This window comes from Rhopalosiphum padi, chromosome 4 (genome assembly GCF_020882245.1).
Source record: "Rhopalosiphum padi isolate XX-2018 chromosome 4, ASM2088224v1, whole genome shotgun sequence".
In the NCBI taxonomy this organism is placed as follows: domain Eukaryota; kingdom Metazoa; phylum Arthropoda; class Insecta; order Hemiptera; family Aphididae; genus Rhopalosiphum; species Rhopalosiphum padi.
The window spans coordinates 54,989,173-55,003,603 of NC_083600.1; the positions used below are offsets into that span (position 1 = coordinate 54,989,173).

The 14,431-nt window shown below is 28.4% G+C and overlaps 2 protein-coding genes across 2 annotated transcripts; one reads left to right on the plus strand and one right to left on the minus strand.

The window, feature by feature from the left end:
* The first annotated feature begins 97 nt into the window (after positions 1-97).
* LOC132928564 (uncharacterized) lies at positions 98-4,305 on the plus strand. The gene is made up of 5 exons (XM_060993343.1): positions 98-577; positions 2,380-2,474; positions 2,545-2,749; positions 2,816-3,210; positions 3,281-4,305. Exons 3-5 carry the CDS (start codon positions 2,686-2,688, stop codon positions 3,662-3,664), a joined length of 843 nt encoding a protein of 280 aa, XP_060849326.1. The 5' UTR covers positions 98-577; positions 2,380-2,474; positions 2,545-2,685; the 3' UTR covers positions 3,665-4,305.
* Positions 4,306-6,244: 1,939 nt separating this feature from the next.
* Positions 6,245-10,353, minus strand: LOC132928565 (juxtaposed with another zinc finger protein 1). Its single transcript, XM_060993344.1, has 5 exons — positions 9,743-10,353; positions 7,392-7,580; positions 7,207-7,318; positions 7,022-7,150; positions 6,245-6,947 (listed from the first exon to the last, which is right to left on the minus strand). The coding sequence occupies exons 1-5, from the start codon at positions 9,840-9,842 to the stop codon at positions 6,656-6,658; spliced, it is 822 nt and encodes a 273-aa protein (XP_060849327.1). The 5' UTR covers positions 9,843-10,353; the 3' UTR covers positions 6,245-6,655.
* Positions 10,354-14,431: the final 4,078 nt, after the last annotated feature.

The window sequence follows — 14,431 nt, forward strand, 5'->3', positions numbered from 1 at the left end:
CCGTCAACGGCGGGCGCCGCGCCGGCGGCAAGCTTCGATGAACACGCACCGAGTTTCGGCTTTTCAGTTTTCGGGCTGGTAGGCAGGCGGATAGTGGTGGTACGTAATTATTACGTGTTGCCCGAACTGGCCACCGGAGATTGTCGTCGGTGGGGCGATGCGACAAACGGTCGTGTCGACAACCGCGGTTGGCGGTTAATGACGTCATTGTGCATCATTGACCAATGGCACATCGCAACTTCAGGTGAGCACCTCGTTCCCGCGAAATTCCTCTGCGCTGTCGTCGATACGCCGGAGCACGAACCCGCGCCCGATCACTCACAAACCTGAAACCACAGTACTTTGCCGACCGACCGCTTGTAGTTGTCCCATCGACTTTCGTCACTCCGTTAATTTTTCATACCCACGTTGGACGAGAGAAATCGCCTATCGCAAACGCCAAACGGTCTTCCGAAGAAATTTCAGTGGTGTACCACAACGACGTACGTTTTTATTTCCAAAGAATAATTTTTCATAAATCCCCCCCTCCACGCTTCCAACGTTCGCCGATTTGCGTCGCAATTTGCATGCACATCTGGTAAGTTTTTTAATGTTTTCATAGATATATAGTTATATTACTTATGTAATTACTTTATTATTCACCCTTTTTTTGTTTTGGTGATGTTTATAATATTCTCTGTTGAATAGGGACGTATTATTATTTGGATAGTAGTTGCGTATACATTTGTTATAAATGTTATGATATATTCGTCGATTCGATATTTTAACCTATAGGACTAATATAGAGAACTATTAAAATGATTTAAATTCCACTCCATTGCTCACCTTTTGTTTTTTCAAAATTTCATCTGTTACACAATGCTACTCGCACAGTGTGTTATTTACAATCATTGTTCCTTACCAGAACTAGGTATAATTAAACATGTGAAAACATGTTTTTAACAAATCTATTAAGATTATGGATAATAATTAACTGTAAAACAATCAAATATATAAAATTTTTATTTAAATGTGATTGATATAATATGATTTTGGTATAATGAATTTTTAGTAGGTAGGCTTTTAAAATCTGATAAATTATTGAGAATGTGTGTAGTGTAGATACTGCGTTAAAAACTAAGTGACATTAAATAACCTTGAAATTATTTTCAAGGCCAAATAGAATTCTAAAAATTATATACCTAGTATACTATTATTATGAATTATAATTATACATAGTATTTGTAGACGAGGTTGTTATGTAATATTTCTATATTAGATTCACTTAATATATATATATTAAGTGGTATATTTCTTTGTTTAAGATAATAAAATTAATTTTAATACCTTTTATAAATGTAATTTAGTTAATTTTTGCTGTTATTAAACTAAAAAAATCATTTGTTGTTACATTTAAATTATTAAGTATGTATTAAACCAATCGGAAATTACTATCCTCGCAATTTTATACAATTATTTTTTCACATTATCCTTTAGTCCTTTTATTCAAATTATATACTTATATATTTGTTTAAAATGAAAAGATTTCTAGGCATCAATTTATCAGCTAAACGATGGAAGGCATAGTCGTGCATGTTGTAAAGGCCTAATATTTATGATACCTATTATTGTGTTGTCAAAAAGTGTTAGCACTCCTCAAATTTTATTTGCTATGCCAAAGTGCACATAAATTGTATGAAGAAACAATTTACCTATGTATTTGTTTATATTAATACAATTAGCCATTAAAATTCTCAAACTGAATTTTAGTATAGATCTATATGTTGTTTAATTTAAATAGTTTATTTTATTTTCCTATTCACAAGGCTATACAATAATCATTGTATTATTTTTTTAATAAAAATGTTAAAGGATACCACACTCACATGTATTTTTTCTATTTGTACAACATAAACAATTTTCATTCAGTATAGCTGATTTCGCATTATTAGTTTTATAATAATTGTAGTGTATTGACCTATTATCAAACTTAAAGATGGAACATTATCTGTTATCTCTCCTCGATTTTTAATTATTAAGCTATATGAGAATTTTTATATTTTAATATTTTCCATACTAAAGGATGGTTAAAAAATTAATATATCGTAAAACACTGCCAAGAGATAACAAATAATGTTCTCATCTAAGTTTAATCATAGGTCACTTTAACATTGAAACTTTCAACACAAAATCGTTTCTTTTAAAAGCACATTTTTTATGTTGTACCTATGTTAGTAAGACGGGAATGACATGGATATAGCATCCTCTTAATCAATTATTATAAAATACTGTTTATTTTAATTTTAAGTTCTATATTATTTATTTATTTATTTTAATTTAAAAATAAATGTATTTTGATATACTTGGGTATTATTAATTAATTTACCTTTTTGTTAACAGGTGAGCCCTGAATTACTGTCTCCTGTAAAAGGGAGGTATTGCTGTTGTGAATCGAAAGCACCATTACTTTTGTAAGCACCAAAGCGAATCCAAAAGTAAGTACCATTTTATGAAACAGATTTTACCTATGTTTTATGTATTACTTAATTATATTGTTTTATCTAGACCAAGCCATCATGTTCTACTGCATCCAAAACTGTGTTATCTTCATGTCCTGCCGAGAAAACCGGCACCCCAAACGTGAACATTCAATTGCTCCAGCCATTAACACATCAAACGGTCTTGGAGACCAGTTCAAGTTCACTAATGTACGATGCACCCACCAAAATGGAGGGCTTAGTGGATGAATTTTTAAATATGTGTGCAAACGGTAACAGTTTATTATTATACATAAAGTTGTAATGTGTTGTTTAACTTTTTGTATATTTCTTTACAGAAAAAAATAAATGCGATAGACAAGCACCCGGGATTATAAATTCAAGTAACAGCACTAATGACATAACTATGTACAGAGAAGACGAGCCGTATTTAGACATGTTTCAAATGGATGCGCCTGCTTTATTGGAGCCATTCTCAACACCTCAAAATGTTTTCACAATCGATGACGAATTTCAAAAGATAAACAAACCAGAGATAGAACTTATTATACCTTTAGAAGATGCAGCTTTTAAACAACCAATATCTATGAGAAAAAACTCTACCCTCAAATTAGATGTTGGGCTACAACAAATTCAGTCTACTAGTTACGGTGACATTTTAAACACACCAGAAGTTGTAAAAACGCTGACTGAACAAGAATCTGCTTTTAATCTTTTAGCTTATGTTTTTGATGTAAGTTTTTATCATATCTACTAGTTAATTCAGTTTTTATGTATGATTGTTGTTATTTTATTTTTTTTAGGAAAAAAAAACTGACAATTTGGCTGAAGTACCTACACCCAAAGATGTAACAACTGTATCACCAACCTCTCAGTGGACTCGAAAACGACGTAGTAGTAATTCATCAGCTTCAATACAGACAGACGATGATGACTATCCTAAGCACAGAAAGCCTAATGAAGATTACCATTCATCTGATGACAAGTATCGACAATTGAGGGATCGCAATAACGAAGCATCTCGTAAGTCTAGAGCTACAAGAAAAGCCAGAGAAAATGAGTTAAATGGCAGTGCTAGTCAATTGGAAGCCACCAACAGAAGGTTGGCTATCAAAGCTGAAGAACTGGAGAAAATGGTCAACGATATGAGACAAGCTTTATTAAAAATTATGACGAAGAAAAAATAAAAATAATATTATAAAATTATTAAAAAAAAAATTCATGTACTAACCTCATCATCAAATTACACTGAAAAAATAATCTCAGGCTTGTAATAGAGATTTATTTTACATGTTATAATCTGTGTGCTTATTTTGTAAACATTTCATTGCAACAAATAATAATAAATAATTCCATGAAAGTATATAAGATAACGATTAAGTTTTGAGTTAAAGTAGTATTAATAATTATATTAATTTATGTTTTACATTTTGAATCTAAATATAGTTTTTTATTCAATATCTTAGAGCTAGTAAAATATAATTCTAATTATCACGGTACATAATGCATTTATTATTGATTTATTATTATAATTATTATAACTTGTATTCAATGGCATGTTGAACAATTTTCAAACCTAAGACAAACTACTACTATTTGACCACCCATGCACCCATAGCTTTTTATCTGTTTGGTTTTTTTACTAAACAGTATAAATATATATTATAAAAAACTTTTTAACATACTGAATCCATTACCCTGTACTCCCCCATTTTGATTTAAAGTAATTGCTTCAACATACTACTGTATGTATTTATTAAGGACTGATATTAAAAATGTTAGTAGTATTAATTATTAAATTTATTATAGAAAGTGTACGTTAGTACAAGTCTATTATTAGTAAATTACTTAACATAACCATATTTTACCAAAACATTAATTGCTAATGTTGTCTATCACAGGTACTACTAAAATGTTTGTATAATTTCAATATTTCATTGATGTAGAGGACTGGTTATAACTAAGGCTCTATAAGTATTCTATAGTGCTCTAGTTATTATATGTTAAGAATTGACTTCTGAGTTTTTGACAAATTAAAGTAAAATATAGAGGTTAGAAAAAATCTTGGATTGTAGACAAAACTTGTTTTACTACTATATGATTTTTACAACCAATTAATGTTTAATTTGACGTTAATAATTTTAATTAGTTCAATGATAACAGGTTAGTACTAAGATAAGTGGTATTTGTGAAAAAAGTTCTTGGGAAAATATGTATCCAAGTATTCAATTGTTGATGTAATGATGTTAATCCAATGTATGGTCTTATGAAAATTATTACATAATGATGAACTTAAAGTAAACTTCCAAAGGCCTATAGTTAAGATGATTGAAGTGTGTGGCCCATGCCAACACTTAGTTACAAAATAGTAGGTCACTTCAATAATTGTACTCATAAATTATCTGCATCAATACAAGTAATGACGCAACATCATTCTATTGATATTTTACTAATAATTTCAAATTCAAATAAAATTTATCTTTGAGAAACACGCCTTAAGAGTTAAAGTAACTAATTAGTATCTGTTAATTAACCATAACATGAAATAATAATGGCTAATCAAATTGAGTTATGGACTGTTGCATTATCTTTTTTATAATTATTTGCAACAATTTTCCATTATAATAATGATGTTTAAAATATATTTTATAATTTAAGACTTTAAGAGGCGTTATATCTGCATGTGTTGTCTCTATCTTACATATATACATATACGTATATAACAATATAACGTAACCTATGGATAATTTATGCTCAGCAGAATTAATTTTGTATTGTTAGCTTTAATATTAGAGTAAATTTATAGATCATCAAGTTTAAAGGTAAGAATATTATCTAGGAAATGTCTTATGCTTTTATTGATATTATCATTTTAAAGTGAGATGAATATTTTACATAGCTATAACTGTTATAATTTTAAACTGATAATATAATTAAAAGTATATGACATGTCCTAGATAATATTCTTACCTTTAAGTTTGTTAATATGTAAATTGAGTATTGACTCCAATATTAAAACTAACAACATAATATGTGTTTTACTGAACACAGATTTGCTATGATGTACGTTAATAAGATAAAGATTGAATAGAATAATGATGTTATAAAGTTATTAGCGTATAATTGATTATAGTAGTATGGTAGTTATGAATAATTTAATTTGGTAAAAATAATGTATTTTATGTTTAATATTTTAATTTGAAAATTTAAAGGTACAACATTAATTTTTTATAGATATTATTTTTATTCTATTACTCTATAAAAAAAATGTTAATAATACTACCAAAAATATATTTGTCAAAGTTCTAATATCAAAATACTTTTTTTATTTACAAATTATGGTTATAGGTAATGTAAATTTTAATTTATCGCATGTAATGAAATATTTCATATTTATTCATAGAAATATGATGAAAATTTAAGGATAATAAGGTCAATTTTTGGACTAATTAGTAAAAACAAGTCTTCACCAAATCGAGGCTCTGTTTATATTTATAATGTTCATTGTAAAAATATGTTAAAAATTGTATAATGTACTTGATTGAGTGAAAGGTACATTTGAATATTTAATTAATTCAGCAATGAGTTATACAATACATGCAGAAATTCAACAATTTGTAAAGGAACCATTTGACATACATCAACTGTTAATGTGCATACAATCAACTTACAGGAGACAAATAGAGATAGATCCCTGATAAATCACTACCACACATTACCTGTATTTTCAATTATAAAATCAAATAATATTGTAATAAGTAGGCAAATTTAAAATAACAATTTATTAATTTTTTTTATTTATTTTAAATATATAACTTTATTGTTAACAATATTTGACTCTTTTAATAGCAATCAAGTCTTTAAGGTAACATACACTATACACAGCTCGACATAAAACATAATAAACAAATGCACAAGCTTTAAAGCTTTAGTCCTAGACATCCAACTACACAAAACTGTACTAAACATGTTTCCTGAATACTTGAACATTCGTTTTTATATATTTATTTTATAACAAACAATGTTTGTGTAAGTATAATAAACTAAAATAATTACTTCAAATTAAAAAAAAAAAAAATCAAGCGACAAGACATTAAATATGACGACTGACTTTTGGAACTCCAGGTAATTTTTACTATATAGGAATACGGTTTTCATAAACTTCCCCTGCATTAATATTATGATTCAACAATGGGAGGTTCAATGTTGGACGGAGGAGGTTTAGTGATGACTAATGTTTTAGGCGGTAGGTTTGCGTCCGCAGTAGTGCGTGGCACATGTTTTAACGTGACCGCACGTATGGGCACAGTATCTGGCGAAAGTGGTGTTGCAGGTACCTGAATAGTTTCACCATTGTGCATTGTTAGCCATGTCATCTTGGTACCAGCATGCATACCATTTGCATGTGATTTGAGTCCTTGAATAGACACGTAACTTTTTCCACAATGACATTTGTATTTCTTATGAACTCTAGAACAATTTACATAATATTGTAAGCATTTTTTTTTTCAAAACAGAATTTAGTAATTATTAACACAACTCACTTGCCATTTGTATGTCCATTTTTAACGTGATATTTTATTCCATTAACGTTTTTATACCTTTTAGTACAACCTGGAATTGGACAAGCAAATGGTCGTATTGGCTGCTCAGTTTTAACTTTCTGTTGTGAACTAAAAACAAACACTTTTAATAACAACAGATCATTTGCTATTTAATTATGTCTTACTTGGGACCATTTTTATGAGCATCATCGATTGCATCTGATGTAGTAGACCAAGAGTCACTGCTGTCACCAATGTGATCAAGGTTTTCAGTTTCTCCTTTATCAGATTCATAACCTTAAAAAGAGTATAAAATTAAATAATTCCATACGCCATACACATAACATATTATCGTTTTTTTTTTAATTACCAGTTCGTAATGGTCGATGAAATATGTTGGGTGCTGGTGGTAAAATACTGGTTTTGGGCTGAATGACAGGTTCTGCTGGTTCGATGTCGGTTTTGTGTACATTTTCGCTGAAAAACCGCATAACACAACTGAGCGGCAAGCATTGTTGTTCAGTGCGATCAATCAGCTCAATCGGTTTAGGATCAGTATCTATTATGTGTTAAATCCAAATGAATATTATACAAATCTAAACATCCGAAATATTAATAACATATTAGTAGATGTTATAGTTGTTGATTGTGTTATTATTAAACTTGAAATACTTAATGTATTTAACTCCCAATTAACACTGTCACAACAATGTAATAAAATATAAATAGTCTATATCCCTATAATAATTATTATTTTTTGTATAATTTAAATTAAATAATATTTAAATTAATTCAATTGTATAAAAATAATTCATTGATGTCATTGATCATAAAGCCAAGTAAATATTCATATTTTTTAAGATCCTAATATCATTTCAAACATTTAACAATTATAATTAACCTAACCTTATATTTATTATCTGCAATCCATAAAAAAACATCATAATAAACCAATTAAATCCTCAAATGGTTACATATCCATTATATTATAGTTTATATCTATAAACTATTGCTTGTAAATACAAATGTTGAGTTTGATTTAACAAATAATTATTACTGAATCATGGGTGATAGGAGGGAAGCAAGACAGGGCATTTGCCCTGCTCCAGATATTAAATATATTTTTGAAAATGTTAATATTATTATTATTTAAGTAAACATTTTATTGAGTATAATTTTTTTTTGTTAATGCACTTTTTGGTGTTTGATTTTATTATGCCTCACCCTGATGAATTTTCTGTGGGGACCTATACATTGAATTTAAAGATGGATAGTACATAAGGTATAAGTTAAAAAGAGTATATAATATTTTAAGTTACAATTTTGATTAAGGTGTATTAACATTGATTTTCACATTGTTATTATATTATGATTTATTTAAAATATCCTAGATTGTCTATGGACTGTTGTTTCTAATATAATAATGTGATTAACATAAGTGCAATATTAGAGTTCAATTTCAAAGACTAAAATAGATTGTATACCTAAGTAATATGATAATTAAAAAAATACATTTCATTTTAAGACAATATAAAATTATTTAATATCTAAAACCCTTAATATAAAATAATTATCTCATTATTCTTGATAAATAGTTAATATAAATATTCCATTTAAGTTTATCATCAGAATACAACCCTATATATAGATCTTATTTAATAAATAGTTAGTTAATACAGTTAACATTTATTAGGTAGTCGAAAATAACAAAGAAATAATATTAATTCCTATAAAAAAAAAATAGGTAGTTTCATTATTGCTTTGACAGTTTTTAATGACCATCATTGATATAATATATATATTATTTAAAGGACAATATAACTAAAAAGAAAAAATTGAAAAATAGGCTAAGAATCTTATACAACTTATTATAAAACGATTATTGTTTGTAAAAACATTTAGTTATAATCATATCATTATTATATAAATAATTCTTCTTTAATATATATTTAATAATTTAAAACTAGTTAAAAAGAATAGATCTAGATTAATATAAACCAAAATCAATTTATGGCGTTAATTTACTAGGGTTTGTTTCAATTAGACTAATTAAATTATGGTCAAAATTATTTTGGAAATATGTAGTTTGCATAACATATTACTACATCTGAAAGATTATAAACTATAATGAAGTAAACAGCTATCAATAAATATAAAGTTTAAATTAACAGAACTATCAGTTTAATTGCATCTGATAATTTCAATCAAGAAATGGCCTTCAGAAATTAATTGTTTCCAATAATCTGTCTGTAAAAATATGTTTGACATTATCTTTCAAAGGAGTAGTAAATTGATTTAAGGATTTGCTAAAATCTGTCATACAGCCATCAGACAGAAACTTATATTTTGGGCTCTACATACTGAAAAAGAGCATAAGGAACAATAAAAACTAGGGCCGCGGCCAAGTTGAAAAAAAATCTCGTTGTATACAGTACACTGGGGATAGGGGGGGACATAGAATTTTTATTTTTTCAAAGGGCGGGGAAGGATCTAAATTTAAATCTACATACAATTGGGTCATATAAGTCGACGGTGCATCGGTGGTGGAAGAGCAGTCCTCGGTACGGAAAGGTCATCGCGTCGATCGGAGATCGGGAGGGAAAGGAAAACGGGCATAGAGGTGAAAAATAATATTATAAAAAGGTCGGCGGCGTAGGAACACGTTCGCCGCGTCGACCCATACGAGGGCGAAACGTGTTGAAAATGTTTTTGTTTTTTTACCTATGTGTTTGTCTTCGATGTGCTGGATGAGATCGTAAAGGTTTTTGAAGCACAGACCGCAGTTGTTGAATTTACATTCATTTAACAGGAATACGGCCATTTATATCCAGCAGCTGAACGAAAGTCACAAGGGTCTCTGGGTGTTAACAGAGCTGCGTGATTATCAGCTGATCGCGACTGGCCGACTGCACGCGCGGTCCCCCCGCCCACCAAAGAATCACGGACGGCAGCTGTTTTCCAATGTGGCCCTGCCGTGTACTGTGTAGTGTAAACGCCCGTTCGGCCGAGCACTATGCAGCGGTCGTCGATCGTTCTCCGCGCCAAAGTTCTATTGAAGTCTATATTTGTACGGTGAAATTGTATTTGCTGTTAGAAAATCGTTGCCGTTCGCACGGGTGGGTCGATGATTATCTGGGTTTGTGTATTATGGATAAATTGTCCATCAAACTTACTTTTCTAGACAAAAACCCAATATAGCGATAATTATTTATTTTATTCTTTTCGCGTTTACGAAAACCGTTCGCGGTTGAGATGTAGAACTACCGTAACCGCGGTGCCGTTTCGCACTTTGGGTCTCACTGGTGGTCGTTATGACCTCAACCGATACACTGCTGATTGCTGAAACGAGTACCGCAACCGCTGTCCCGCGTAGTCGGTGGGGACTATGGGTGTACTGCAGCGGTCGAATCGAATATCTATAGTACCTACTAATTATTTTTATTATTGCTATTTGCCAACACGTTTTCATAATTACATTATTTTAGTTTTGATATTCTTATACTGCGGCTACATTAATGTTCCTAATGCTGTACTTAACAGATTTATACTATTTTTCCAATCGATATGCGATAACGAGTTTTCAAAACTTCTTTATATCTTTTTAAGTGTAGGTATTATAACATATATATTATAACATAGGCATAACCTTGGTGCTCAATTAAATTATTGAACATTTTCATCATAAGTGACTAATAATTATAGGTATAGCATAGGTATAATATCAATATCATTAATGATACTAATGACAGTTTGTCAGTTTGTACAAATAATTTAGGCCTATTTATTTATTTAGATCAAGAATTACGACAATATAATAGATACATTGATGCATACGTTCATCGTGTGTTGTGTGTTTAGTTTTATATCTTATCTAAATATAGGTATATGACGTTTCTAGCAACAAATGAACTGTGACCCGTTTTATTTCATTTTTATCGATTTATTTTATTACAAGCATATTCCTGAATATACGATAGGTAACTACTAACTATAAGTACTTATATATAACTATTGCAGTACAGGCGTACATCTATATAGACCATTTATATATAGTACCTATTAATATTAGGCGTGGCGAACTATAGAAATTGTCCAAAGGCAAGTTACAAATACCCCATGTATCCATCCACCACTATTATTACAGTAGGTGGGAGAGGGGCTTCAAAAAACTCCTGTAAAGCATCTTTTAAATGTTAAAGTAATTAATGCATAAACGCATTACCTATAATATAATACAACTTATTATATTATTTCAGATCATTATTGACCTATTTAGTATATAATATCATTCATATCACATTTTCAACTAGACACCCAACGACTACAACTCACCCCACTGTTCAAAAAAAATCTCGGAGGTAATTGCCTCTGAAGTTGTCGTTTCCCACGCCACGCCACTACAAATTTAACAATATATTTACTAGGTGCAAATTAAATAATTAACAATCTGTCGAAAATGTGCGTTTACATAATATTTTATATTTAAAATTTTAAAATGAATATTATTTTAAGAATTAATAACAGACGAGTACTTATAACCTATATCATTAATAATTCACAAAAAGTAAATAATATCTCTATATATACATCAATACATATAACGCACCTACCTACAATAATACATTAGGATTAGATAATGTTTTCAAAATTAATTACCTAGCTCAATTTTTTATATTTATTTTAAAAATTTTTGATTAAAGCTATCATTATATCGGTTTTGATATGGTATTATTGTAATTTTAAATAGTATCTATATATATATATCTATCTATCTATAAATAGAGTTATAACAAATTTTTATTGGGTTTTTAAAATTTTAAAATGTAAAATAGGTAATTATAAAGAAAGTTACTGTGAATGTATTATATGTAGTATTCCATTAAAATACAAATGTATATTAAAAATATATGTATATTAATACTGATGTATTGTTATTAATAAATAATAATGCTCTTATACCTACTAGGTAGTTATTACTGTGGTACTTTATACAGTCTAAACATTTTTAGTGATTCGCAGAATATATTTAAACCCACTTTTTTATTTAAAAATGAATTAATTAAAATTTTGATTTTTGGAATTTTAAATATACTTTATATATTTTTCAATTCATAAGAATGTGAAATGTTTTATAGTTTTATATTACTTATAGTCTATAGAGTGTCCTGTTGTGATACCTATAAATTTCTGTTTTTCAAATAAGTACCCTCTCTATAGATTCTGCGCGTGGCGATGAATATATTGATATTTGATTCTACAATGATGTGTAGGTATTTATTTTTTGTATGCATCACATTTGAGCTAGTAAAAATATTTCGATTAAACATGGTTTTTTTGGTAGCAAATTGGAAATAATTTGTACCTAGGGGATCAAAGGTTCTCGGTTTTACTGAGAGCCAGATTATACTGTTTTTTTGATGTACCTAACTCAAAAACAAATAATCATTAGACATTAATCAATAATCATATTATGTAGGTACTTTAAATTTTCTCCAAATGTGTCTACTAGTATTTTATAAATAAACAAATAACATTTTAAATATTTAATATTTTGGCTGTTTTTGAGCTGTTAAAGACAGTTTTAATTTAAAATGTCTTAATTTTAAAGTCAATTTAACACAGTATGCTTAGTTAAAATAATTTTAAAGCTAATACACGGTTTCTCTAAAGTTATTCATTTATTAACTAAAAAATACATGGTCCCAACATTTTTTTTATGAATGTTTAAAATTAGAATTTTGACAAAAATCATCAAAATTGAGAAAATTTGCAAATTATTTTATATAGTTAAAATACATAATAAAAATAATATTGTTATTATTTATACCTAAGAAGATGCAAAACTTTAATACAAGGTCACTTCAAATCTGGAATTTAAAAACAAATAAAGTCTAAATTTAAAAATATTGATTTAGAAATTACAAATGTCTTTATATCCAAGATTTTTAAAATCACATGAATTTTTATGAGCATTTGAAGTTATTACAAAATTGAATATTTTATTTACCCATATATATTTCTCCTCAATACAATTTTTATATTTTTTTTTTTTTTTTTTTGTAATAGAAAAACAAATTGTGATAGATAGGTACTTGACATTTTTAGCAAAATAAATGTTAATATTGTTGAATATTATAGTTTTTCATAAAAATTACCGTTAATTCTTAATTTTTTTTCCGGTTATTTTTTACTTTTTACCCCTCTTCACAAAAAAATAAAATATAAACTTGATCCAATTTGCTAGGGAATTCCTCCAAGGTATAGTGTATACACATATTCTGTGCCCAAACGAGCAGGGCCTAAAATACATCTAATTTCAGGGGACACACTTATTAATTTAACTATTACTTTTGGGCATTGATAGATTTTTATTTTCTATAGCAAAAAAATCTGTGGAAGTTATAACTCCTAAAATCTCCCGGTTTTATGTACCATTTACCTGTCACATCAATATTATTTATATGATACTGAACTAAAAAAAAATAAAACAAATAAAACAATAAGTTCAAAATATTTTAAATTGTGTTGAAATTCCTAAATATATGTTATTACTTATTTCTGCAATCAAAATTCAAAACTAAAAACACTTTATAAAACTTGGTACACACATTATTGTCATTCAGGGGACACAGTATTTTAGGCCCTGCAAACCAGCAGTTGTACAAGAAATAAACTGTATGCAAACGAGTTGTAAAAATATGTGCAAATAAGTTTTAATTTTAGTAAATGTATGCAAACTTGAAACTTAGACCGCTCTATTGTATAGCATGGTGATTATTATACATACTTTTTATAATAAATTATTGAAAGAATTAAAAAAAAAAATGTGATGTATTTATCTGGAATCTGGATTATTCAAAATTCGAACGAGCATAGTTTTTCAGCTATTAAAATGTTTATATATTAAGCAGGCACGTACAATTTCGGGGGGGGGGGGGGGGGTACAAAATTTAGCAATACAAATTGTGCCACAACATAATAAAAAAATTTTTTCCTCGTAAATCAAAATTATTTCCGTACCGCACGTATGATACGTGCCTGATATTAAGCATAATAATAAACATAATAATCATTAAAAATTTCTAAGTATAAAATAGATGTAATTTTGTAATTTAATTGGTTTTAATATTTATTATAACTGGATTATTTTTATAAATTATAAATTTAGTAGATTAATGTAAATTACTACATTGTTCAAATTACCATAGTTATCTTTTAAATTTCTATTATCTTTAGAACACAAAGTTAAATAACTTATAGTATGGATGCGTAGAAAATATTTAGAAAAAATATTTGCTAAGTAATTTATATTAGAAAAAGTGGTTCTCATTTGAAAAAAAAAACTAAAGCTTATATATCCAGTGGTTTATTTGGCCAAGGGGGGCAATTGCCTCGGGCAGCAAATTTAAC

What these genes read in the sequence shown, in the direction of transcription:
- LOC132928564 (XM_060993343.1), top strand. Translation starts at nt 2,686, where the DNA reads ATGTACGATGCACCCACCAAAATGGAGGGCTTAGTGGATGAATTTTTA. An exon ending in TTTAAATATGTGTGCAAACG is followed by an intron (nt 2,750 to 2,815) that starts GTAACAGTTTAT and finishes ATTTCTTTACAG; the next exon opens with AAAAAAATAAATGCGATAGA. An exon ending in TTTTAGCTTATGTTTTTGAT is followed by an intron (nt 3,211 to 3,280) that starts GTAAGTTTTTAT and finishes TATTTTTTTTAG; the next exon opens with GAAAAAAAAACTGACAATTT.
- LOC132928565 (XM_060993344.1), bottom strand. Translation starts at nt 9,842, where the DNA reads ATGGCCGTATTCCTGTTAAATGAATGTAAATTCAACAACTGCGGTCTG. An exon ending in TCATCGACCATTACGAACTG is followed by an intron (nt 7,319 to 7,391) that starts GTAATTAAAAAA and finishes ACTCTTTTTAAG; the next exon opens with GTTATGAATCTGATAAAGGA. An exon ending in GCTCATAAAAATGGTCCCAA is followed by an intron (nt 7,151 to 7,206) that starts GTAAGACATAAT and finishes GTTTGTTTTTAG; the next exon opens with TTCACAACAGAAAGTTAAAA.